At 62.4% G+C, this 23,635-nt stretch overlaps 1 protein-coding gene across 3 annotated transcripts; it reads right to left on the minus strand.

Moving 5' to 3' along the window:
• Positions 1 to 1,020: 1,020 nt before the first annotated feature.
• On the minus strand, positions 1,021 to 15,660 carry CNDP2 (carnosine dipeptidase 2). Of its 3 annotated transcripts, none has more exons than XM_037508399.2 (13): positions 15,631 to 15,649; positions 13,853 to 13,971; positions 13,544 to 13,629; positions 12,025 to 12,168; positions 9,133 to 9,295; positions 7,176 to 7,264; positions 5,669 to 5,869; positions 4,855 to 4,939; positions 4,459 to 4,619; positions 3,531 to 3,695; positions 2,571 to 2,712; positions 2,244 to 2,391; positions 1,021 to 1,667 (listed from the first exon to the last, which is right to left on the minus strand). In XM_037508399.2, the coding sequence occupies exons 3-13, from the start codon at positions 13,601 to 13,603 to the stop codon at positions 1,598 to 1,600; spliced, it is 1,428 nt and encodes a 475-aa protein (XP_037364296.1). In that variant the 5' UTR covers positions 13,604 to 13,629; positions 13,853 to 13,971; positions 15,631 to 15,649; the 3' UTR covers positions 1,021 to 1,597. The 3 variants fall into 3 exon arrangements, with proteins under 3 accessions (XP_037364296.1, XP_037364295.1, XP_037364297.1); XM_037508398.2 differs by lacking the exon at positions 15,631 to 15,649 and adding an exon at positions 14,662 to 15,261; XM_037508400.2 differs by lacking the exon at positions 13,853 to 13,971 and having other exon boundaries at positions 15,631 to 15,660.
• Between the last annotated feature and the right edge of the window lie 7,975 nt (positions 15,661 to 23,635).

Genomic DNA, 23,635 nt, shown 5'->3' on the forward strand with positions numbered 1-23,635 from the left:
GGGCCGCAGGGGGTCTACTCACCATTCTCCCTAGCGTGGGATCCATTGGGCCCGAGTTCTGAAGCCTCCGGTGATCCTCCTGCGTCCCAGGGAGTGGAGATATTCCCACAAGGCCTAGCTGGCGTTAAGTACCCTCAGCAAATGGCTCGCCTGTGCCCCCCGCCCCACCCTGGCCCCCAGACGGAGGACAGGCTGGCACAGTGGACCTATTCACATCTGGAAACAAAGATGCTTCAGAGGCGGGCATTTGTTTGGACGGCAGAGGACAATGGGCCTGTGTGCACACAGGGGTGAGGGAGCGGCCGGAAGCCTCTGAGGTGACTGGGGCTGTGAGGGCCACCCAGGGCGACCCAGGTGTCACCTTTGGGAGGGAGTGGGTGCTGGGTGGGCCTGCAGGGCAGCAGGCGCCAGACACCCTGGAGGCATGCTGACCCTGGCGATGGACCTACCTCGCCCCGGGTGCTGGCTTGGGCGGCCGATGCACAGAAATGCGTTGCGTGTGGTTCTGGGGACCAGATGTCTAAACCGAGGCATGGGCAGGGCTGGGTCCCCTCAGGGCAGTGTGGGTGCGGGCGTGTCCTGCCTTCCGGGGCGGCTGGTGATTGCTGGTGTCCCTGTCTTGTCCCCGCTCTGCTGTCACCCCCACCGCATCTCCCTGGGCGTCTCTGTGCCCAGCTCCCCTTCATGAGAACAGCCTCCTGGGCTGGGCCCTCACCCCGGCAGGCTGCGGTCCCTCCGCCTCCCCTCTCCACCGGAGGAGACCTGGCTCCCGGTCACGGCAGGCTCCCAGCGCGTGGGTCAGGGCTCGGGGCAAACGGTCCCTCCGCTCCTTCCCCTCTGACAGTTACACTGACCACAGAGAGGCTAACCGGGGAAACGCCAACGGTACAGGCGCCCCCGTAAGACATGAGGCCACGGAGGCCTCTGTGCCACGCTGGGCGGGGGGCGGGCGGAGCGCGCAAGGGGCTGGGCAGTTTGCGGTGGCTCTGGCTGAACCCAGCGTCTGGGCAGGCAGCTGAGGGAGAGGTAACGGAGCTCCCCAAGTCCGATGGGTCCTGACTGTTGAGAGCACAAAAGCACCCAGGGGGCAGCACCCCCAGAGGCTTCACTTCCTCCTTTATTCAGCAGCACAGACTGAGACAGAAGAACCCACCAGGGAGATGAGGTTTGGGGCGATCACAACGAGGAGAAACAGGCAACGCCAGGCCTCCTCCAGAAAGAGGCCCCTCGAGCCTCAGATGCGGGGGGAGACCCCGCCGCGGACCAGAGATGGGGCCTGGAGCGCTCTGTGCAGCCCAGCTGGACGACAGGCAGAACCTTGCACAGGACTTGTCCTGCCAGACCTTGGCTGTTTTGTGGGACAAAGTCACTGACCACTCTGAGAACCTGTGGTCATCCAGGGTTGTTACGCCCCAGGCTCAACATCGCTGACCGCTGGGCCCAGGGACCGCCCCCAGGGGACAGGCGGGCGCTGCCTGGTCGTTCTTGGGCAGCTGTGTGATCTGAGAAGGGTCGAGGGAGAGGCCGCTGTCCCGAGCGACGGAAGGAGGACGAGGGTCGTGCTGGGATTGCTCCGGGCACCCACGCAGCTGGGTCCTCAGTTCTTCAGCTGAGACACCTCGTGCAGGTAGGCGGCCAGCATCTTGGTGCCTTCTATGTAGTTGTGCCTGGAGGAGCAGAGCATGTGGTCAGCGCGGGTGGCGCCCCGGAACGGCTGAGGTCCAGGGACACGGGGCACTCGGGAGTGTCTGACTGGGACTGTGGCCGCGCCTTGCTGGCCTGGAGACTGCGGCCACCTGTGATCAGGCACGGGCTCAGCCCCACGGGCACCGTGGACTGGTGACGGCTCTGGTTTAACCGGAGACACAAGTGGCCACCTCCACCCTCTGCGTCAGCCCGTCCGGCCGCCCTGGTGACCCCACTCTGGCCCGTCCTGTATCCGTGGCTCCTGCACGGCCAGGGCCTCCTGCCTCATGGCTGCAAACCCTCCGCCACCACGCCCCTCCCTGCAGGTTCCAGGAGCCCGCGCGGCTGCTCATGCCAAGGATAGGGTGAGCCCGGTGAGCCAGCCCAGACCTGCGACCTCTCCAGTGGGAGAAGCTCTGCAGTGTCCTGACTCCTCCACCATGTGCAGGGGTACATGCTGGAGGAGGGGCACAGGGCAGCAGCGGGACCAGGAGGGCGTGGAGGGCCTGGTGGGGCGCCCTGGGCACCCATGATGCAGGCCTGGCAGCCGCACCCACCTGTTGAGCTTCTCGTTCTGTGAGTGGGCACCGTCGTCGGCCGAGCCCACGGGCAACAGCATGACGTTCTTGCCTGTGGCCTCCTGGAAGGTTAGCGTCACGGGGATGCTGCCGCCCTCCCTGGTCAGGTCCGGCTCAACGCCAAAAACTGGGGGGGGGGGAAGCCCAGGCAGTGGTGAGCTGCAGGCCCCAGGCTGAGGACAGCCCAGACCTCGGAGTTGGGGTGGCCGCCCGCCCCGTGATGCTCCTCAGGGGGCAGCTCCGTGCCCAAACCCAGGGCAGAGCCCCCAGACGGCCAGCAGGGCGTGCGCCGAGGGGCGTCCTGACCTGTTTTCAGGGCTCTCCTCCCAGCCATGTAATGGGGGTGGTTGAAGTCGGACACCCAGGGCTTCCCTCCGTGGCCCATGTACACCTTGAACTTGTTGGGGCTGTTCAGCTCAGCAAACTTCTTAGTCAGGTAGCCCGTGACCTGTGCCACAAACGAAGAGACCCAGAATCACCAGGCTGGCATCACCAGGCTGGCATCTGCCCCAATGCCAGTCAGCACTCCGCTGGAGTCCGCTGGAGTCCGCAGTGGTCCGCAGTTGGCTACAGAGCGTCTCCAACGCGCGCGGAGGGCTCAGTGCATCTGCAGCAGGCCTCCGCGGGCCACAGCCCGTCTCCGCGGCTCTGCAGGGAGCCTCCAGCGGGTCTCGGCGAGTGTACAGCGGGTCTTTGTGACTCCACAGCGGGTCTCATTTCTGCTGCCAAACACGGAGCTACGTGCTGACGGCCGAAGTGTACCAGGACACAGCGTCCACACACTCGAAGGTGTGGGCGATGCTCTAACCGCAGCTGGCTCCCCGCGGCAGTGTCTCCGCGCTGGGACAGCGTTTCAAGGACGCTCCTGGCGTCTCTGTAGAACTGATCACACCCGCGCTGCGGGGCCAGGTGTGGACCGGGACACCCCCATCTCCGTGACACCTGCCTGTGGGCCGGTGCCCTCCCCTCTGGGCCTCTCTGCCCACTCTCCTCCTCAAGGCCCGGAGGAGGCGCCTGGGGACACGCGCAATAGCAGACTTGGCCAAAGTCAGCGCTGACTTGAGGTGAGGTCAGAGGTCAGGGGTCAGAGTGCAGCTGGCTCAGCAGTGACGGGGTCACTGACGGGATGCTCGCTGTCTGGCCTCGCCCCATCGCCCCTGCCCTTCCTGAACTACTCATCCCCGGTCCTTCCCGAGCTGGCAGGAGCCCAGACGGCCTGGCTCGAGCTGCCTAAGCCCCATCAACCTGATCCGCAGCCCCACCTACCTGCTCGCTGACCACCTCAGGGGTCATGTTCGGCACGAGCCTGATGGAGAACTTGCCGATCACTTTCCTGGGGATCACGGTCTTGGCGCCCGACCCCGAGAAGGCACCCTCGATTCCGTGCAGGGAAAGGGATGGATACCGCCAGCGGTGCATCAGGAGGTCTGTCTGCGGGGGGGACGTGGTTTAGGACAGCGGTGACTGGGGTGTCCTGGGGGGCTGGCCTCCCTGCTGTGTCCGGGGGCGTCCCTCCTGGTCACCAGCCGCACCCCGGGGACGCCTGCCTGGCCCGCGGTGGAGTGGGGGGCTGGTCTCCCTGCTGTGCTCTGGGCCTTGTGAGACACTGTGGCTTGAGGCTCCAGGAGGAAGAGGGAGCAGACACAGGCCCCCCTCTGGGGGCAGAACCCACTGGGAGAGGCAGGCCAGAGCCATGCACTGTCCTGGGGGAGCCCGTGGCCAGTCAGCCCGCCAAGCGTCTTGGGCTCTATGGCCCCAGGCCTCCCGGCAGTGGGCGCGTCAGCAGAGGCCACAGACCACCCACATGGCTGCCTGGCCGAGAAGCCACTGGGGCTTTGGGCTCTTAGGCCTCAGCCACTCAACGTCCGTGGCTAGCGCAAGGGGACGCCTGGCCCCAGGGCAGACGCTGATTCTGGGGCAGCGGGGTGGGAGGACAGCAGCGTCCTCAGAGCCTGCCCGTCCTGCCGGGATGAGTACGGCTTAGGCCACGTCCTGGGCCCGGGTGAAGAGTGTCCTGCACCAGTGGACGGGCCCAGCTCCCTGGGCTCCCCACCTCCGTGCCGCCCCACCCATCCCGGGGCCTCCTGCGTGTGCGGACAGCACAGGAATGCTTGGGCTCCACGCCCCGCCGCGGGTTTCCTGGCCAGCACCCGGCAGCCTGGCGGACAGACGGCCCGGGCGGGCGGGCGGGCACCTTGCAGCTGTGCAGCAGGGTCTCGGCCCCCACATCCTGGGCGTACTCCTCCAGGTCGAAGTCGATCTTCTCGTACAGCTGCAGCTCTTCCTCCGTCAGGGGGGCCACGGCCTCGTTGATGCCAGGGATGAGGATCTTCCCCTTCCTGTCCACCAGGCAGCCTGGAGGGACCGACAGAGGCGGCGGGCTCAGCGGGCGGGGGCGGGGTGGCACGTGCTGAAGGGTGGGTGTGGGAGCCGTGGCCCCAGGCCCCAGGCCTGTGCAGGGGCTGCAGGAGGGCGGGCCGGTGCAGGAGACGGGGGCAGAGATGATGTGCGTGGGCCTTTCAAGGGGTGGAGTGGGTGGGGTGTGGCTGGTGGGGACGGTGGAGGGCGCCTGCGGCCAGGCCCTGCTCACCCATCAGCGTGACGAGGTCTGTCATGGCCTCGTGCACCGAGCCGCCGTACACGCCGGAGTGCAGGTCCTTGCTGCAGCACTCCACCTGGGGACAGAGGTCACACGCGCTGCTGTGGGGCAGCGTAACCCGGGGGTGACAACACATTACAGAGAACATTCCCAAGCCCTGGCAGGAAGGCTTTAAAATGTGTCCCCTCAAGGAGCAACGCAAGGTGCTTCTGAAATCACAAGACTTGGAAGCATCAAAAAAAAAATACTCTCAGGAACGTCAACCACGGTAGACCCAGGTGCTGGCCCGGGGCACCGGGCCACTAGCAGACGGCGAGGAGCACGGGCAGCGCTCAGCACCCCGAGTCCGTGAAAAGCTTCACACACAGCCACCACTTCCCCAGCAGCCACCCTGCGGCCTGCCTGGTCTGTGGGTGGGAGCCCAGCGCGGCCCGGCCAGTGCGACGTCTCAGTTTCCTCAAGATCAGGGGACGGGAGCTTCGGGCTGACAAGGAAACATTTTAACTCTAAAGGGACGCGTGTCTGAAGAGCTTGGTGAGGCTCCCGCCTGAGTCGGGCCCCGGCTAACCCTGCTCAGCGGCCCGGGCAGCACCAGCCTTCCCGGCTCGCAGATGCATGCATGTGGCCTGGGGCCACGGAGCATGAGTGACCCTGCCTGGGGTACGCCAGGGCCTGCCTCACACAGGACAGGGCGCCAGGCAGGTTCCGGTCAGCGTGGCCGCCTGTTGCAGGCGGCGGAGGGGCAGGGAGCGCAGGGCTGGGGGAGCCGCAGGGGGCGCCTCTGCCGGGTAGGCGGGTGACATACCTCGATGAAGAAGTAGCAGATGCCCCGGAGGCCGTAGGTGATGCAGGGCTTCTTCTTCCCCAGCCAGTAGTTGTCGGAGATGCACACGTAGTCCACGTCTTTGAAGAACGTGTCTTTCCGCGCAAAGATCAGTTCATCCAGGCCTTCGGAGCCAGACTCCTCCATGCCCTCCAGACAGAAGCGGATGTTGACCGGGATCTCCTGGGGGGCGGGGGGTGAGCATTAGGGAAGGTACAGCTTTCAGGTACTTTTATTTTGTAAAACAACAGAAAGTCAGCAAATGTTTTGAAGCCACGAACTTCAAACCCGTTTCCTCCCACCCAATCACTCAGGCTGCTGGGGCCGGAAGTGACACTTGGCTCAGTGGACTCCATCCAGGAATTCCACAGCCCAAGGACCGCTCCCGCCTACCCCGGGGTCCCCGCACTCACCCCAGCAGCTGGAGCTGCTCTCTCTAAAGGAAAGGCTGGGCCCAGGAACAGTCTGCTTCCCCGGCGGGGGCCCAGCACATGGGAGGGAGGGCGGCCCTCTTAACCCTGCAGAGCCGCCTCCACCCCACGCACTCAAGGCTCCTCTCCAGAGCTGGCCTCGCTGCCCCCTAGGTTGCTCCCTGCTGCATGGTGAGGTGGGCAGCCCCTTCCGCAGATGGGAAATGACCCTGAACCAGGTGGCTTTGGAATCAGGGCCCCAGAGGAGACTGAAATCTACCAAGCCCTGGCTCAGAACTGCCCCAGAGGACACCCACTCACGTTCCTGCCGGGCACGCGGGACGTGCAGCAGGGGCAGGTGGGGCTGCCCTGGGAGGTTCTGACCGCACATGCCGAGGCTGAGCACCCCACGGGCCCTGGAGAAGGGCGACCCTTCGCGGCCCCTGCGACAGTCAGGTCTGGGCTCAGCACTGCTGGCCCAGAGGCCCTGCACCCCACCAGACTGTGACAAAAAGGCTTGCTTATTCCTTTCACCGCGGCAGAAGACGCGAGCGCGGGCCAGCTCATCAACGCTCGTGATGGCAACAAGGCTGGCAGCTGGAGACGTGGCGAGAGGGCAAGTCTCGCAGGACCAGAGACCCTTTGTCTGTAGTTGACAAAGTTCTGCTAAGGAGCAGGTATTTCACAGCTGAGGAATATATTTTTAAAAATAAAACTTGGTTTTTGGTGGATAAAAACTGTGCAGAGAAAGTGAGGAGCCTGTCTGGGTCACGAGGCCCGACAGGTGAGCGCACAGGTGAGGCCAGCGCCCAGGTCTCCTTTCGGGTGGCTCCTGCTCAGTCGCCGGGTGCCGACCTTTGAGCAGCTGTAAAGCACCGACACGTGCTGCTTCCTGAAGCTGGAAAACAACTTCTGATCGGTCTGACATCTCAGTGAATGTGCTAACACAGCTTTGGGGATGCCGCTGCCTCTGACAGCGTGACCTTTGGCCTTTACAAGCTGCCCTGGGAGCAGCAGACCCAGCCTGCGTCCTGACAAGCCAGGTGGCTCGGGCAGTCAGGGTAGGCAGTGGCCCGTACCTGGTTTGTTTTCTGGAAGGCTTCCAGGGCATTCAGCCAGCCGGCCACCGGCCCCTTGTCGTCGGTCGCTCCTCTCCCGTACAGCTTCCCTGCAACAGCAACCGGCAGGCCGCCCGTCACGATTGGGGGGCAGAACGGTGTGTCCCCGGCAAGCACCTCAGCCTCTCAGCACTAATTCTATTGCTGGAAGTATCCAGAGACTGTGCGCTCCGGGTCCCCCACCTCTAGCTGACCGCCGTTCCCCCTTCCTGCCGAGGCCGGGCTCACCCCCAGAGCCGAGCCCAGGAAAGCAGCCCCGGCTGGGGAGGCCCAGTCATCATCATCACAAGGGGGCTCCAAGTCCCCCGCCCCAGCAATTCTGTTGCCTAATTTGATGAGCAGAACCTATGTCTGTTGCTACTCATTTCTCCAGGCTGGGCTGCTGCTGCTCGGCGTGCCTGGCCCAGCACCTCCTGAGCACAGGGGCTGCCGGCTGCGTGGGCACAGCGGGGAGGGGGCGACCTACAAGCCCAGGCTCCTGTGCCCCGTCCAGCCCTGTCCTGAGCCCTAGGGCTGGGCCCGAGGGACAGCAGGGCGAGGGAAGGATGTCGGCCTGGCCCAGCACCCCCTCAGCCAGCCAGGCTGGTCCCCACTTCACTTCCTCATTCTTTGTTCCAAGTGCTGAGGGTTTCGAGAGCCACCGGGCCGTGGGAGGCCAGAGCTGACATCACCCTGGGAACGAAACTGACTCTCAGAGGGTCACAGCTCCTCTGCTGAGAGCCCCTGGCTGTGGCAAAGACTGGCTGAATGAGGTGCAGGCGGGTGCACGGAGGTGCGGGTGGGTGCCCCTCAGGGCAGGGCGCCTGGGCGACGGCCGCAGGCCTGGGACGTGTGCGGGGACGCTTCCCCGGGCACGTGGTGCCAGCAGGGAGCCCAGCGTCCCCGAGCCCCCACGTCCACTGAAGGTGTCTGTCTGTGTGTCTGCGTGGTGGGGAGGCCCGAGAGAACCAGCCCATGGGCAGTGTGCGGGGCTCAGGTGGGGGCGGTCAGGAAGCACAGCCCCTCTGGGGAAGAGGGGAGCACCATGGAGCCCCCCGCCCGTCTCTGCTGTTGGCTGATGTCTGTGGGGCAGGAGGGAAGCAGCGAGCAGGACACAGGACCCCAACAAGCCTGAGGCCTTCAGCGGGGAAGACCAGGGGCCGAGGGAAGGCATGGGGGGGCAGGATACCCGAGTTTCTGATGCAGGTAGTGGAGGGGGGGAGGGGGTGGGGTGGGCCAGAGGTGGAGACATGGACCCTGTGTGGACTGTGTGGACCAGGAGCCCCAGGCACACGCAGTGGCCACATCTCGGGACGGCCACACCCCGACCCTGCGTGGCTCAGCCAAAGGCTTCTCTGCTGGCCAAGAGCAAACACCTCAGCTGACCCGGGCCAGGCAGAGGCCAGAACAGAGGCTGCACCTCTGGTTAGAAGGGCCTTCAGCAGAGGCAACTGGACGTGGCCCGGGAGCAAGGTGCGCACACAGGGCTGGGCAGGTGAGAAACGGGAGGACTGAGGCAGGGCGGGAGGGTGGGTCCTGTGCTATGCGGGAGCACGCAGCAGCCAGGAGGGGGGGTGTGCTTGGCGGGGAGAGACTCGCTTCCCAGCAGTCCGTGGGGAGCTGGGGACCACCCCCACAGCAGGGATGCATGGGAGGTGGGGGGGTGGGGGTGGCGGGAGAGGGCCCCGAGTCTGCGTCGGTACTGCCCCAGCTGGAAGCCCAGTGATCCAGGCTGCAGGGACCTGCTTCTGCCAAGCAGGGGAGGCTGCCCAGTGTCAGCCACCTGCTGCACACCTGGAAACTTCCAGAACCCAATTTCTAGATTAAGGAGAAACAAACTGTTCTGGACAGAGGCCAGCCAGGAGAGGCCAGCGCTCTCCCTGGAACAGGACGGCACACGGCTCTCTGGATGCCCGAGACCCCGGGCGCCCGCCCCTACCCTCGCGCTCCTCCAGGGTGAAGGGCTCGCTGTCCCAGCCGTCCTCCAGGGCCGCGGGCTGCACGTCCAGGTGCCCATAAACGCACACGGTCTTCTTCTTGGGGTCAGAGCCCAGTCTAGCGAGCAGGATGGGCGGCAGCGGGATCTCGGAGCCATCAGGGAGCTAGGAGCGAGAGGGAGCAGCGTTACACACCTGGGGAGACGGCAGTGCTAGCACCACACGCTGCACCCGCGTGTCTCCTCCTCGGTCCCCCGCCGCTGCAGTGCCTGAGACTGTGTGCGCCACAGAGGCATTCGACAGCAAGGCAAGGGTTTCCTTCTCAATGATCCAGAGCTCGAAGGCCGAGTCGTCTACCAACTACAGTTTAGTAAGTTTTCAAAGGCTGTTTTTTAACTTTTATATAACAAGATGTACCAAGAAGGCGGAGTTTATCACGCAGCTTATTCCACTGTTTTCTAAGATACTGGCTTAAATCTACTATTATCCCAAAGCAGGAGGTTGTTTTTGAAATTCGTAGGCAGGTTACAGTCATGCACGGAGAGGGCCTTGGCGCAGAAGAGGCCCAGAAACATGTGGCGAGGGTGGCACAGGTGCCCCCTGGCCGGAAGTTGGACGCTATTCCTGGAACCAGGTGTGACTTGGCAGCTCATTTTTAGGCCTGGAAATGCTCAAAAGCTTTTCCATGCATGCAAGTGGTAACAGCGTTGGAAACACACACTGAATTGGTAATGAAGCTAAGTAATGATTGACAGTTAAGGGGTGAAATGGACAGCGAGTTGGGATGAGGATGAGGTGTCCTTCCACAACCCCAGGTCCTGGGGGGTCCCTGAGTGGACATGGACATTAGGGGCCTGCTGGAATTCCTGTGGGCAGGGCTGGTGTTCAGTAAAGCCCGCTCATAAATGCCTAAGCAGGTGGCTCTCGGTCGCTCCCTACCGTGCTCAGCCCTGGCCCCAAGGCCACCCACTGGGGCCTGAGCGTGTCCACGGCCCTGGTCTCACGTGACGGGCGGCACTGTGGGGGCAGCTGGCCCTCAGCCGGCCTCAGTAAGAAAGTGACTTTTAAAGGACAACAGATTTCACACGTAAATTTCTACTTAACACAGAGTCCCTGAAATACTTTGGCATCTTTCTAAGAAGCCGATTGGGTTCATGGAAAATCACACTAAATTCATACCGCAAATTTCAGTCAGGGTGTCGCTAAGTACTCCGAACATTCCAGAACAAAGTCTGGAGAAGCAGAAGCAGGGCACCCGTCTGGGTAGGAGTGCCTGACAAGGGTCCCACCTTTCTCCCTCATTTCCACCCCATGCCCAGGCCCCCGCCCCGAGGACCTGACTTCAGGCACACTGTTCGTGTCCACCCTTACACCGCCCAGGGCTCAGGAGCCACACCTGTGCCATCTCCTAGGGGTCTCTAAATGGAGGTCAGGCCCTTGGGGCCCAGGTCTCCCATGCCCACTGGACAGTGTCCCTTCACCCCGATGGCCCCAGGCAGTGGCCAGCCGGACACAGGCTGGGTGTGATATCTCCTGCAGTGGCCTTGGCAGGGAGGCCCAACACCAAATGGCTCCAGGCCCACCTTTCCCCACCGGAGCCTGTCTCTCTGCCTCGCCCACCAGGACCCAGCTGGCCCCAGCCGGCGAGCAGGACACGGACCTGCCCAGGTCGCCCCTTGGACACTCCACGTGCATGTGCCACACCCGGCCCCGGCCGCCCCACCCCTGAAAACTGAACAGCAGTCCAGGAGGAGCAGGTCTTCCGGCCCTTCCTGTGTGGCAAGAATCTTGGCAGAACTTTGTGACAGCAAGCTCTGCTGATCCCCGGTAAGCATAAATGTTACGCAATTTAAAATGCGGAAGTTGCTTTAGTCTCTTGTGGAGGGTGTTCTTGAGAACTGCACTGAAATGTCTGTGGAAACGGAAGAAATCCAGTGGTCGTGACGAGATGGCTGGAGGGTGACGGACGTGCCACCAGAGTCTCACCACATGGGGTGGGGTGGGGAGGGCTGAGCTCCTAGAGGGAAGTAACGTGAAGAAATCTGGCTGATTCTCCCCAGCAGGGAGTACGACCTCGTCCGTGACCACAGCTGGAGTCGGGGGAAATCTCCAGCACACCGTGCTGGGTGGGCGGCCAGAGGTCTTCCTCTTCTTTGCCAGGGGCCCACAGTGGTTGGCTGGGCACGGAAACTACCCGCTCAGGCCTGGCTTCTGTTTATGAGAAGGAAAGCTGGGCTCAATGTCCCCACCTCAAGCCCCAGGGCAAGGCTTTCACATAACATTCAGATCCTCAGGCAAGAGGCCGAGATAAAGCGAAGCAGGCCAGCCTCACAGTAAGAGCGCAGGACACGCTCAGGGTGGCCACCGTGCAGGACCGAGCCGGGAGCCTGCACCTGACCAGCAACTGCGGGCTGACATGAGGCAGAGGAATAACCATGAGTGAGACTGTTCATTCAGATCGGAAGAAAACAGACCAAGCTCATCTTTCCAAAACCTGCACCCAAAATGCAACTGAGCTCCCCAACCCCAAAGGACCCCCTTCTAGGAACCAAGTCAGAAAAAGTGCTGGGGGTGCCTTCACCCTGTGCACAGTGGCGTCGTTCCCGGCCGGCAGCTGACCGGCTGCTGCTGGGGAAGTCAGCTGAGTTCTAGGAAAGGGCTTTCCTGAAGTCATCTTGAGGAGCCCTGCAGGCGCCCCTTCCTGGAGAAAACTGCTGAGCATCACAAAACCCTCTTGGGAGAACTCAGAGGTCAGTGTGGACACCAGGCTTTTCCCTCCCGCGTCCTAAAGACAGCAGGTGGCCGGGCGAGGAGAGGGCTCGAGCACTGTGGGGTCCCAGCGCCTCCCGCTGGGCTGGGTCCGACGTGACACCCACAAGGCCCAGGACTCGTACCTTCTGTTTCCCGATGTCCACCAGCTCCACGGAGCCGCCCAGCCGCTGGATGTCCTTGGCCGCCACCTCCATCATCTTCCTGATCTCGTCTCGCTTGTCTGGCCACGCGGACACACTCTGGATGGCGACCCATTCTGCAAGCTTCTGTGTGTGGACAAGCAAAGAGGGATTCAGAAGAGGCGCCCCTGGACGAGGTGCTCACCGCTGCTGGTTTCAGGTGCCAGCGGCCATGGGGACCGCACCCTGAGCGTGACCAGCCTCCGGAAGGAGAGCCGCGAGCCTGCATTTTGTTTAAGATTTTAAATTCTGCCTGCACTGAGACTGTCCCGAGAACTGCAGCGGCACAGGAAGATGTGAGAAGGTCTATCTTTGACCATTAAGTATGAGCTGCAGGTAAGATGACAGTTCCATAAATAAGTTTCTGCCTGGATCCAACAAAATCAGAACCCAAAGACACAGAAAACACGCAACGTTTCCACGGTCCAACTTGGCTCACTTGTCCTGAGTGTGGCCAAGTTCTCTAAAGTGTAACTTTCAGAATAAGGACTCTCACTGGAACTGCGCCTACCAAGAGGCAGTTTAAAGCGTGGTTCTCCAAGGTGACATCCAGAAGGGAGTAACATAACATCACCTAATCATTTAAGACATGCTCAATAAATGCAAAAGCAATCTTTAAGAAGTATTACCACTAGAAATTGTGGGTGGAGAGTAAACAAAAAATCTCCAAACAGCTTTGTTTTTCTAGAAACATATATTAAGACTTTCTATCAAAACCCAAACGTGTAGGGCCTCCCCTGGTGGCGCAGGCGGTCGAGCGCCGTGCTGTGAAGCTGTCCGCAGCCCCTGCAGAGCCAGTTCGATCCTGGGCGGCTGGCGAGGGTCCCACATGGCGCGGCAGACTCTCCTGTCTCACCCGCTGCTCCCCTCAGCAGTGTGTTTCAGTCAGTCTGCCTGTTCTCTTCCCCACTCTGTCTCTGGTGAATCCTCTCACCCTCCTGCACATCTGGCCTGTACCCCAGTTCTTGTATAAATTAATAAATAAATAAAATCTTAAAAAAAAAAAAATTTTTCAAAAAAAAAAAAAAAAAAGGCCAAACGTGTAGCTCACACATCTCACGAGAAGGCAGAGGAGCCCTCTAGACTCTGTCCATGTAATTTCTCTTAGTCACCTTTTTTCTCGTGTGGAGAGAATACGCCCTTTGCAACTCTCAGGCACTCGGTACAGTGTGCCACCTGCAGTCCCACCTGGGGTCGCACCCCAAGAGCGTCTCCACCTTCTACCTGCAAATTTGCACCTCATGGCCGCATCTCCCCACGATCCCCACCCCGGCGGCACTTGCAGCCCTACACCCTCTGTGCTCTTCTTACATCCCCCACAAGAGTGAGCTCACGCATTCTGTCAGTAAGCGTTTGTCTTTCTCTGCCTCCAAGGTATTTTTCAGTCTGGATTTAAACAGCACGAGTCATAGGAGCTTCCTGAAAGTTTCTGTGCCAGGTACGATCAGAGCAAACTGCTCACCTTGATGTAGCGATCCTGGTTCTCATCCACGTACTTAAACACGGCAGTGAGGGCCGACATGGTTGCACAGCAGCAGAGCCTGGAGTCTGGGACGCAGGGAGCAGAGTGCAGGGAGGCTGGGAGGGGCGCGGCTCTTAAAGGGTGCTCCACCCCCGCGGCCTGTCGTCCAGGAAGTGACCGGCACAGACCGCCCTTCCGCGGATCCCCCCCTTTTTTAATGCAAGTGTACACAAATCATACCCAAGGGCAGGCCAGTCTGATGACTCCCCCCCACCCTGACACACCAGCAGGAAAACTTTCTTGATTTACTTTTTTATTCCTAAGCCTCCTGGAGAGTCACCACAGAGGAAGGGGTCGCTCGAGGGATCCCAGCACAGATGTCACCTCCTGAGTCTCGGCCACAAGCCCACACACGCCAAACACAGCCGCTAGGAGACGGAGTGAGTCCAGGAAGAGCCCGGCGAGGCCAGAAGAAGCTTCCAGCCTCCCCCAGAGCACTTTCTCGCTTCCAGTCTCTCCCACTAGTACAGAGACAGGCTCCGTGACCCGCCAGGGGAGAACACGGAGCAGACACCAGGCCTGCCTCTCCCCTCCCTTCCACTGACAAGCCAGACTCCACCACAGGGCGCCCTCAGCTTAAACAGCCCTGAGAAGCCGGGGAGGCGGGGTCCTGCGGAAACCTGGCTGAGAACTCTGGCTGGGAGTCCCAGGACCCCAGGGGTGCTGTGTACCCACATAACACGGTTACAGAGCTATTATTTCTGCCCGGCACAGGAGTCCCGCGTGATTCTGAGCAGAGCTGTGACCATCCCGCCAGGAACGAGCAGGGCTGAGCTGCGGTTTTTGGGCAGGGTCCGGCCCCCGGCTGTCTCCTCAACCCCAGCACCGGACCCTGTGGCCACAAGCCTCCGAGCACACTTGGGTGATTTCAGCCACTGCTTTTATCTGTCAAATCTTCACTCACCCAGCAGCATAAACAGGGACACCTGCCGTCCAGGCCATTAAATACCACATATTCCTAACCTGGCAGGGAAATTAACCCACGACTTTCCAGCTAAGGTGGTTCAAAGATAAGGTGTGCAAGCTGCACCTTCTACCTGGGAGAGGGGAACAGGTACCTGAAGGTCCTCCAGGAATGAGCGACTGCTCTGAGGCAGGAATCCAGCCCAGGCGAGCCCAGTCTCCCTCCCACCCACAGTCTGGGTATGCCCGGCTGCGCCCCCACCAGCCATCAGTACCTCAGCCATACACCCGACACCCAGACAAGGTGGCACCACGCGCCCAGGTGACAGTGCTGCGCCAGAGCGAGCAAGAGCAAACCCCCCCCTTCCCTGTGCGCGCGGGGGGCGGGGGCTCACTCCCGCCCCGAGTAACAGCTGCAGCAGCGCATCTAGCGAGGGGCAGGGGAAGGGTTCGGGCAGCACCTGGGACCTGCCACAGGTGACCTCCCAGTTCTGCAAGTCCCCATCCCGTCCCTCAAGAACTGACGGCATAAATGCTGCATCGGGGCTGCAAGTCTGCAAGGCACCCGCTAACATGGGGGGACCCCCTGTGCACAGTCTGGGGCCTCACTCCGGCTCCGGGACACCCCGGCTTCCTCCCTCGCAAACCCGCGGGGCTTCCGGGTCCAGGTCCCGCCCCTCCGCAGGGGTCCCCTCCAGGCGGACAGGGTGCTGGCCCGGCCTGAGGGGTCAGGGGTCACCTCCCCTTCACAGGGGCCGAAAGCCAGGCCGAGGTCGGGCCTGCACCGCCGCGGCAGAACGCGGCGCCCCGGTCAAATCCCGCGGGAGGCGAGGGCCCCCCAAACCCCCCCGGCCCGGGCGCTGACCGGGGTGCGCCGGCGGCCCCCGCGCGCCGTCCCCCCGGCGCCCGCCCCGCGCGGCCCCGTAGCCGGCCGCGGCCTGTGGCCCACGCCGGCCGGGCCTCCCGCGCGCGGCCGCCCCGGAGGCCTGCGGCCCGCCCGCCCGCCCGCCCGCCCGGCCCCGCGGCGCCCGCCGGAGCCCGCGCCCCCGGCCTCGGCTCCGCGCGCACCCGCCGGCCGCGCCGCCGCCGCCCCCAGACCCTCCGGCCCGCGCCCCGCGCCTCACCCGCCGCGCCCGCGCCGCGCCGACCGCGCGCCGCGGCCCCGCCCCCGGCTCCCAATCCCGGGCCCGCCCCGCCCACCACGCTAGCCCCGCCCCGCCCACCACCCGCTGGCCCCGCCCCGCCCACCACCCGCTAGCCCCGCCCCGCCCACCACCCGCTGCCCCCGCCCCGCCCACCACCCGCTGCCCCCGCCCCGCCCACCACCCGCTGCCCCCGCCCCGCGAGCCCGCCCCGCCCACCGCGCGTTGGCCCCGCCCCCAGCGCCGCCAGCCTCGCCCCGGGCGGACCCCGCGGGTCTCCCGCAGCCTCAGGGTCCGCGCTGGGCCGGCCCGGGCTCCGCAGCCTCCCCCCACCCCGGGGAGCCGCTCGCCCGCGAAGCCCCCAGTCCTGGAATTTATAACGATGTGTATTTTAAATAAATCATAAATTATTTCATTCGCTGGTTTGTCTTCTAATGAGTCAGCGCTGCACCGGAGGTGGCTTCCCGCAAACTGCCACACTTCCAGACAAGACGGCTCCCGCTCTCCCTCCTCCGGGCCTGCTCGTCCCGGACAGACGGGGACGCGGCCTGCAACCGGCCGCCGCCGTTCTGCCGGGCCAGCGAGTCAGCCCGGGGCTCGCGAGCGCCTGCAGGTCCCCCGGAGCTCACGCAGGTCCCTCTGGAGCTCACGCAGGTCCCCCGGAGCGCATGCAGGTCCCCCAGAGCTCACACAGGTCCCCCGGAGCGCATGCAGGTCCCCCAGAGCTCACGCAGGGCCCCCGGAGCTCACGCAGGGCCCCCAGAGCTCACGCAGGTCCCTCTGAAGCTCATGCAGGTCCCCCGGAGCTCACGCAGGTCCCCCGGAGCGCATGCAGGTCCCCCAGAGCTCATGCAGGTGCCCCCGGAGCTCACGCAGGGCCCCCGGAGCTCACGCAGGTCCCTCTGAAGCTCACGCAGGTCCCCCGGAGCTCACGCAGGTCCCCCAGAGCTCATGCAGGTGCCCCCGGAGCTCACGCAGGGCCCCCGGAGCTCACGCAGGTCCCCCCCGGAGCTCACGCAGGGCCCCCAGAGCTCACGCAGGTCCCTCTGAAGCTCATGCAGGTCCCCCGGAGCTCACGCAGGTCCCCCTGGAGCTCATGCAGGTGCCCCCAGAGCTCACGCAGGTCCCCCGGAGCTCATGCAGGGCCCCCAGAGCTCACGCAGGGCCCCCGGAGCTCACGCAGGGCCCCCAGAGCTCACGCAGGTCCCTCTGAAGCTCATGCAGGTCCCCCGGAGCTCACGCAGGTCCCCCGGAGCGCATGCAGGTCCCCCAGAGCTCATGCAGGTGCCCCCGGAGCTCACGCAGGGCCCCCGGAGCTCACGCAGGGCCCCCGGAGCTCACGCAGGTCCCTCTGAAGCTCATGCAGGTCCCCCGGAGCTAACGCAGGTCCCCCGGAGCGCATGCAGGTCCCCCAGAGCTCATGCAGGTGCCGCCGGAGCTCACGCAGGGCCCCCGGAGCTCACGCAGGGCCCCCGGAGCTCACGCAGGTCCCCCCCGGAGCTCACACAGGGCCCCCAGAGCTCACGCAGGTCCCTCTGAAGCTCATGCAGGTCCCCCGGAGCTCACGCAGGTCCCCCTGGAGCTCATGCAGGTGCCCCCAGAGCTCACGCAGGTCCCCCAGAGCTCATGCAGGTCCCCCGGAGCTCATGCAGGTCCCCCGGAGCTCATGCAGGTGCCCCCGGAGCTCATGCAGGTCCCCCGGAGCACATGCAGGTCCCCTGGAGCTCATGTAGGTCCCCCGGAGCACATGCAGGTGCCCCCGGAGCTCATGCAGGTCCCCCGGAGCTCATGCAGGTGCCCCAGGAGCTCACACAGTTCCCCCGGAGCGCATGCAGGTCCCCCAGAGCTCACGCAGGTCCCCCGGAGCTCATGCAGGTGCCCCCGGAGCTCACGCAGGTCCCCCGGAGTGCATGCAGGTCCCCCGGAGCTCATGCAGGTGCCCCCGGAGCTCACACAGGTCCCCCCAGAGCTCACGCAGGTCCCTCTGGAGCTCATGCAGGTCCCCAGGAGCCCACGCAGGTCCCTCTGGAGCTCATGCAGGTCCCCCGGAGCTCACGCAGGTGCCCCCGGAGCTTGCGCAGGTCCCCCCGGAGCTTGCGTAGGTGCCCCCGGAGCTCACACAGGTGCCCCCGGAGCTTGCGCAGGTCCCTCGGAGCTCATGCAGGTCCCCCTGGAGCTTGACGTCCAAGGGAAGGCCGCCCTCGGGAGGCGGTGCTGGCTGGGGGCACCGGGCTGAGGACCGGGCTGACACCGGACCCAGAAGCTCACCAGCCGGCGCCTTGCCGATCCGATGGAGACCGGGCTGGGATCCCGAGCCGAGCCCACTCCCCACGCCGAGTCCTCAGGCAGACGCAGGCGCCTGCAGGGCAGACTCAGCCCCGCACCACAGCTGCCGGGCAGTTCTCTGGTCTGACCCTCCCCTTTCTCCGTGTCCTCCGTCCCCTCACAACCGCTGCTGCACGATTGTTCTCAACCAAAGGGCCAGGCTCTTGCGCTGCAGCAGCACCTGCACTACGGAGCCTGCTGCACGCGCGTGTCCTCAGTGCGGTGCTGCCCACGCCGCGCCCTTGGCGTCTGTCTCCATCCACATCCTCACAGTCTTGTCAGATGGTGACACGTTCGTACCTGGAAGAGCTGATGACTCCACACGCTTCTCTGCAGCGGAATATGGGCAAAGGCCATAACCAAAAAGTCCTCAATGCTAATTTTCCTTTGGCTTAAACTGGAGCTACAGGTGTGGTGGCTGGGCGGAGACGCCCCTTGACTCTGTCCTGCGGTGGGGTCACGGCGAGGCTCGCCTGCCAGGTGAAGGGTTCCCCTGAGCAGAGGGGAGAAACGGAGGATTTATTGAAATTCCCTGCCAGGGAGCAGGGCGAGGCGGGAGAGGCCTAGAGGAAGGCAGCCTCGGGGCGCTCTCCTACACTGCTTTGGGGAGCCAGTTACCTGCGGGGACGTCTGGTCTCAGGGGCCGGGATGCTGTCTCTGGTCAGGGTGGTGGGGCTTCTGGCTGGTTTCCGTGGCAACCTTATCAGTTCCCTTATCTAGGTGGGCCTCCCAACCTGCCTGCGGGGTGACGAGAGGGCCTCGGCTGTCAGTCTCATTAAACGACCCCCCTCCCACCCCACCCAACACATCATTCGTCCAGAAGTTTTAGGTGTTAAAAGAAAAAATTAATTGGTCGTGTGTCCTCGAGTCCGATCTCTAAAATGGACTTTCAAAAAGTCAGTTCCGGCATCTGTAGACGCCTGTGGAGCAAGATGGGGTTCAGGGAAAACACAGGTGGTTTGGAACAGAACCGCAGGACGCGGCAGGTCTGTCCAGGCGCAGGTGCCGGGGGTGGCGAGTGAGCCGAGAAGCTGCCGGTGCCCGAGGAGGCGGCCGGGCCGGGCAGAGCAAACCCGCAGGCATCGGCAGCACCGGAGAGTCGCTGGGAAAAAGAGTGAAACGTTTCTCCTGTGACTCTGAAAAAAATACAAATTTGACGCAGGACCTTGTTACTAGGAAGTTCAGCGCTGTCGGGGGATGTTCCGTTTCCAACCCCTGGAAATACCCCACGACGTGCAGGTGGCGCGGCCGGGACTCAGACGGGCCCGGGAGGGGTCCTGGGGTGCAGGCCCGGCCCGGCCTCTCCCGCGGGGCGCGGCTCGGGCTCTGGAGGCGGCCAGGCCGGGTCTGGGCCAGAACCCGGCCCGTCCGCGAGGCGGGGTCCCGGGCCCGGCGCCCCCTCACGCCTCCCGGCCCGGGGTCCGCCCCGGACACCCCCAGCCGGGGAGCGGCGTCCGTCGGGCCTCGGGGGCCAGGGGCGCCCCCGCAGCCCCGCAGGAGCTCGCGTCCGAGCCCGGCCGGGAGGCGGCAGCGGGGCCCGTCCCGGGGCGGACTCTGCGCCCTCGGCCCCCCGGCTCCTCCCACAGCCGCGGGGCGCCCGGACCCCGCCCGCCCCGGGAGAGGCCCCGCGCCGCCAGCAGGGGGCGCTCGAGCCCCGTCCCCGCTCCGCGGCCGGCCCGGCTCTCGGGGAGCAGCCGCTGCTCTGGCGCTGGGGTGCAGGGCGCAAGGGCGCGGGAGAGGGAGAAAGAGGCGCGTGGACAGGTGGCCGGGGCTCCAGGACCAGCAGCAGCGGGGCTTACTCTGGGAGACTGGGGAATAGAAATTTTTTTTTAAAGATTTATTTATTTATGCACACAAGCGCTGGGGTACAGGCCAGAGATGCGGGGGTTCCAGGATTCACTACAGACAGAGCGGGGAGCAGACCAGGCAGACTGACTGAAATCCACTGCTGAGGGGAGTAGGGGAGACAGGAGAGGTCTGCTGGGCCATGTGGGCTGCTCCCTGACCTGCCCGGGATCGAACTCATGCTGCAGAGGCTGCGGCCTGCTTCATAGTGCGGTGCTGAACCCCTTGCACCACCAGGGAGGGCCCAGGGGGAATAGAAATATTTAAAACCAGCATGGGTCACACAGTGGCTGGGGGAGCCTTAGGTCAAGCCCAACACCAGGACGTTCAATTCCCAGCACAGAATCCCGGAGCTCGGTCTCAGAGTCCCAGGCAGCATTTAACAAGCCTAACCACACGCAGAGGGGGAGCAGCAGCCAGTCTCCAGAAGCCCCACAGATACACAGCAGGAGGCTGCAGGAGAGCGAGCCAGGCAGGATGGCACGAAGGAGCAGGGCCTCGCTGGATACCACAAGCCTGGAGCTGGACCCTCTGGGTCTTCCCCTTGTCCTGCTGGCATCCTGTGGCTCCAGATGTGGGTGGAAGAAAAACAGCTCAGGGGCCAGTGTGAGGCCCGGCTCTCAGCGCGTCCTCAGCAGGAGGGGCTAGAACAAGGACCAGGGGCCTGCCCAGCCAGGGCTGCTCCATGGTTCTGCTCATATGTGCACATTTCTTGTGGCATTAACTCTGGCAACAGTGGCCCATCCTTCGTGGCTGTCTTTTGGCTGATTCCACACTGTTAAACTGATCTTGGACCTTGGCAGCTAAGGTTGTGAATTGCGATTTGTCTTTTATACACTGACAGGCTGCCAGGACTGCCCGGGAGCTGGTGGGAGGCTGCTGGGCTGAAATCATGCTACAGCACTGAGAATGCCACTTTCCACTTCTGTTACGGTTACAAATGTACCACGGCTCAAGGGTTATGTTTATTAATCAAGAAAAAGCTTTTTAATGTTGAAGCCTGCTCCCTCACACTGCATCTTGTATTGATTATTTACTGAGGACCCAAATGTTATTTAATTAAAAGCACACCAAACTTGTAACTTCCTTAAGATTGAAGATAAAGGAAATAAAACAGAAGAGAGACAGGTGTGCTCGCTGAGGACTGTACCCACTTACCAGTAACTCAGATTTCTGCCGACGCCTCCCAGGTGCACTGTCCTGGGGCTCCAGGACCATCACTGGCCACCTGCTCCTCGGCCAGGGCAGTTTATCCTCCTGCAGGTGAGGACTGTCAGGGGCTTCAATCTTCCTTTTCTGATCAGCTGACTCTCCAGTTACCTTTTGTTTTCTTATTCGAGTGGAGAAGTGTGTAATTGAGGATTTTAAAACATTCATTTTTACCTTTCCTTGGCAATTTGAAGCTATTTTCCCAACTCAGTTTTCATGTGAGAGGAAAAAACCCCTATCCTATTTCAGAACATAAACAGCTTAACAACCCTTGGATAAGCAGAAGAAAATTGAAACCAGCTAATGTTGCAACAAATATCCAGCATTCTGTGTGGTGCGTTTAAGGTGATAGCCATCTGACCCCCGGCGGGGATGGAAGGATCAGGAAAGATCTCAGCACCAGTTCTTCAAGTTGTGTTTTCTGCACCGAACCTGCAAATGCAGATGGGAAGTTGCAGTTCCCCTTTGGCACGGCACAGGACCACGTGCAGAGGAACGTTCAGCTCCGTGTGGCGCCTCCGTTTGCAGCTATTTGGCACCTTCCTTGTTCCAAGGAGGGTTTTCAAAATAGTGGTCGGCTTAGCAGCGTCATCTGCAGCTGCTCTAAGTCAGCATGTTACCTCCCCTGGACCTGTTTGCTTTTCCGTCTTACCTCTAGTGTGAAATAAAGGCCATGTCAAAAATAGGCAGGCGCCGATATGCAGTTGAGGGACTTTTCTCCTTTTTCTGTACATACTCAGCCTCACACTCAACGCTGCTTCTTACAAAGTGGCTTATTTACATGGAATACTTGGTACCTGTGCTGGAAACCACCACGGACTGGGAGCCTTACAAGCAACAGGAATGCACCGTCTCCCAGTGCAACAGGGCGGCAGGGACAGTGCATAGCGGAGGACAGACGGGCCACTGTGGGCTCTCACCCGTGCGCAATTGCAAGACCCCTCAGGCTCGGGGAGCAACGGGTTTTATTGAACAGACGGGGAAACAGAGTTTCTACGGCCACACATGACTGGCTACAGCACCCTGAGAATGTCCAGAGTGTCCAGAAGTCTCAAATGCCAGGCCTGGCGATGTCAGAGGCAGGTCGGAGGCAGGAGTGGCCAGCCTGGCCTCTGTGAAGTTCTTCAGCTTCCCTTCTTTCTTTGGTGCTCAGCTGCTGCGTGCTGCCTCTTTCTCCTTCCTCAGAGGCCAGGAACAGAGTGAGAGCGACAGTGTCCCTTCTTCCCATGGGTGTCCATGAGTCCCCTGCCCTGCCTTGTCTCCTCTTTCCAGGGCCTCCACCAACAAGTCCAGCTGGCACATTTTCAGTCCTGTGGCTGATTGGGCCATTTACCAGCCAGCTCATGGCTCACACCTGATGGGTCCATTCTACGGCCAAACCCCGTGTCTCTCCAATGCCTGCAGCCTTGGAGGTGGCCCCGGGGCCCAGGGCCTACATGTCCTGGGGCTGTGGAGTGGGGGAACCACAGCTGCTCGCCATCACTGCTAGCCTCTGCCTGCCTACAGCCTGAGCCCCAGTGGGCGCTGGTGATGGGCGGTAAAATGCCCACCACCTGCTGCCGCCTGCACTGCCCGCAAGCAGCTTCTGGGCCCGGGTGCTGGAGCCCAGGGTGGGGTGTGCAGTGGGGTGGGGGCATGTCTCTGGTTTCACTTCTGCTACTTCTAATCAACATTGTCCTGGCAGTTCAGAAAAATTTAAAGGATTAGAAAGCTCAGAAAGGAAGAAATCAAACCACCGTTATTGCAATCAGGGGAGGAGGCAGAACATCCCAGACGCTGCTGGGCGAGATGTGCTGGTTGGAGGCTGAGCTGAGCCAGGCAAGGAGAGAGTCTGTAATGGATCTGGAGCGCTGATGTCAAAGAGGGCCAGAATCTGTCCTGGCAGGAAACAGGCAGTTTAGCACCGCGAGCAACAAGGCCCTGAGCATCGCCTGAAGCGGCAGGAGCTCCGAGTTTTGTAAAGAAACAAAATAACCAGCCGGAGACCTGTTTTGTGACGGCACCACAATGAGACACCACTCATCACACCCTCTGATGTGGGAGAGGGCGAAGCCATGGGGCATGGGGCCAGGGCCTGCTCTGAGATTGCCCCATCCTGCCCCTCGTCACCTCCACCTTTATATGACGCCCCCGCCCCGGGGAGCAGGAGACATGGGCAACCTCCCAGCCCGGAGTAAACCAGACCAGCATCTTGTGCTCTTGGCACCGCAGCCGAAGACGACAGCGATGTGGGGGGCACGTGAAGCCTCTGCACCGTGGCCAGTCTTGCCCATTAGAGCTGCAGTCGGCAAAAGAAGAAGGATAAGAGCATTTGGCAGAGGGCATGAGTGCAGAAGGGAAAAAATGACATGATAGAATGAGAACTTGGCAGAGAGGCTGGAAAGGAAGGCGCTGTGCTGGAGGCCGGCAGCTCGTGAGGCACTAGGTGGAGAGGGTGTTAATTGGTCTGTGGAAGAAAGGCAACTTTTATTTGGCCAGAATTTCTTGGTTACTTGTATTGACTGGCATTGGTTCTATGAGAATTTCTTCCTGAGTAATCCTGTACCTTGGCAAGCAGGTAAAAGGCAGCTTTTGTAACTCTAATTTTAAACATTTTTATAAGGTAAGT

The sequence above is a fragment of the Talpa occidentalis genome, unplaced genomic scaffold, assembly GCF_014898055.3.
Source record: "Talpa occidentalis isolate TD23 unplaced genomic scaffold, MPIMG_talOcc4v2.1 talOcc4.13, whole genome shotgun sequence".
In the NCBI taxonomy this organism is placed as follows: Eukaryota; Metazoa; Chordata; class Mammalia; order Eulipotyphla; family Talpidae; genus Talpa; species Talpa occidentalis.

Coding starts and splice junctions, on each gene's coding strand:
- CNDP2 (XM_037508400.2), bottom strand. CDS start 13,603: ATGTCGGCCCTCACTGCCGTGTTTAAGTACGTGGATGAGAACCAGGAT. Junction 7,265..9,132: donor CACCCTGGAGGAGCGCGAGG/GTAGGGGCGGGC, acceptor TTGCTGTTGCAG/GGAAGCTGTACGGGAGAGGA. Junction 2,713..3,530: donor CTGAGGTGGTCAGCGAGCAG/GTAGGTGGGGCT, acceptor TTTGTGGCACAG/GTCACGGGCTACCTGACTAA.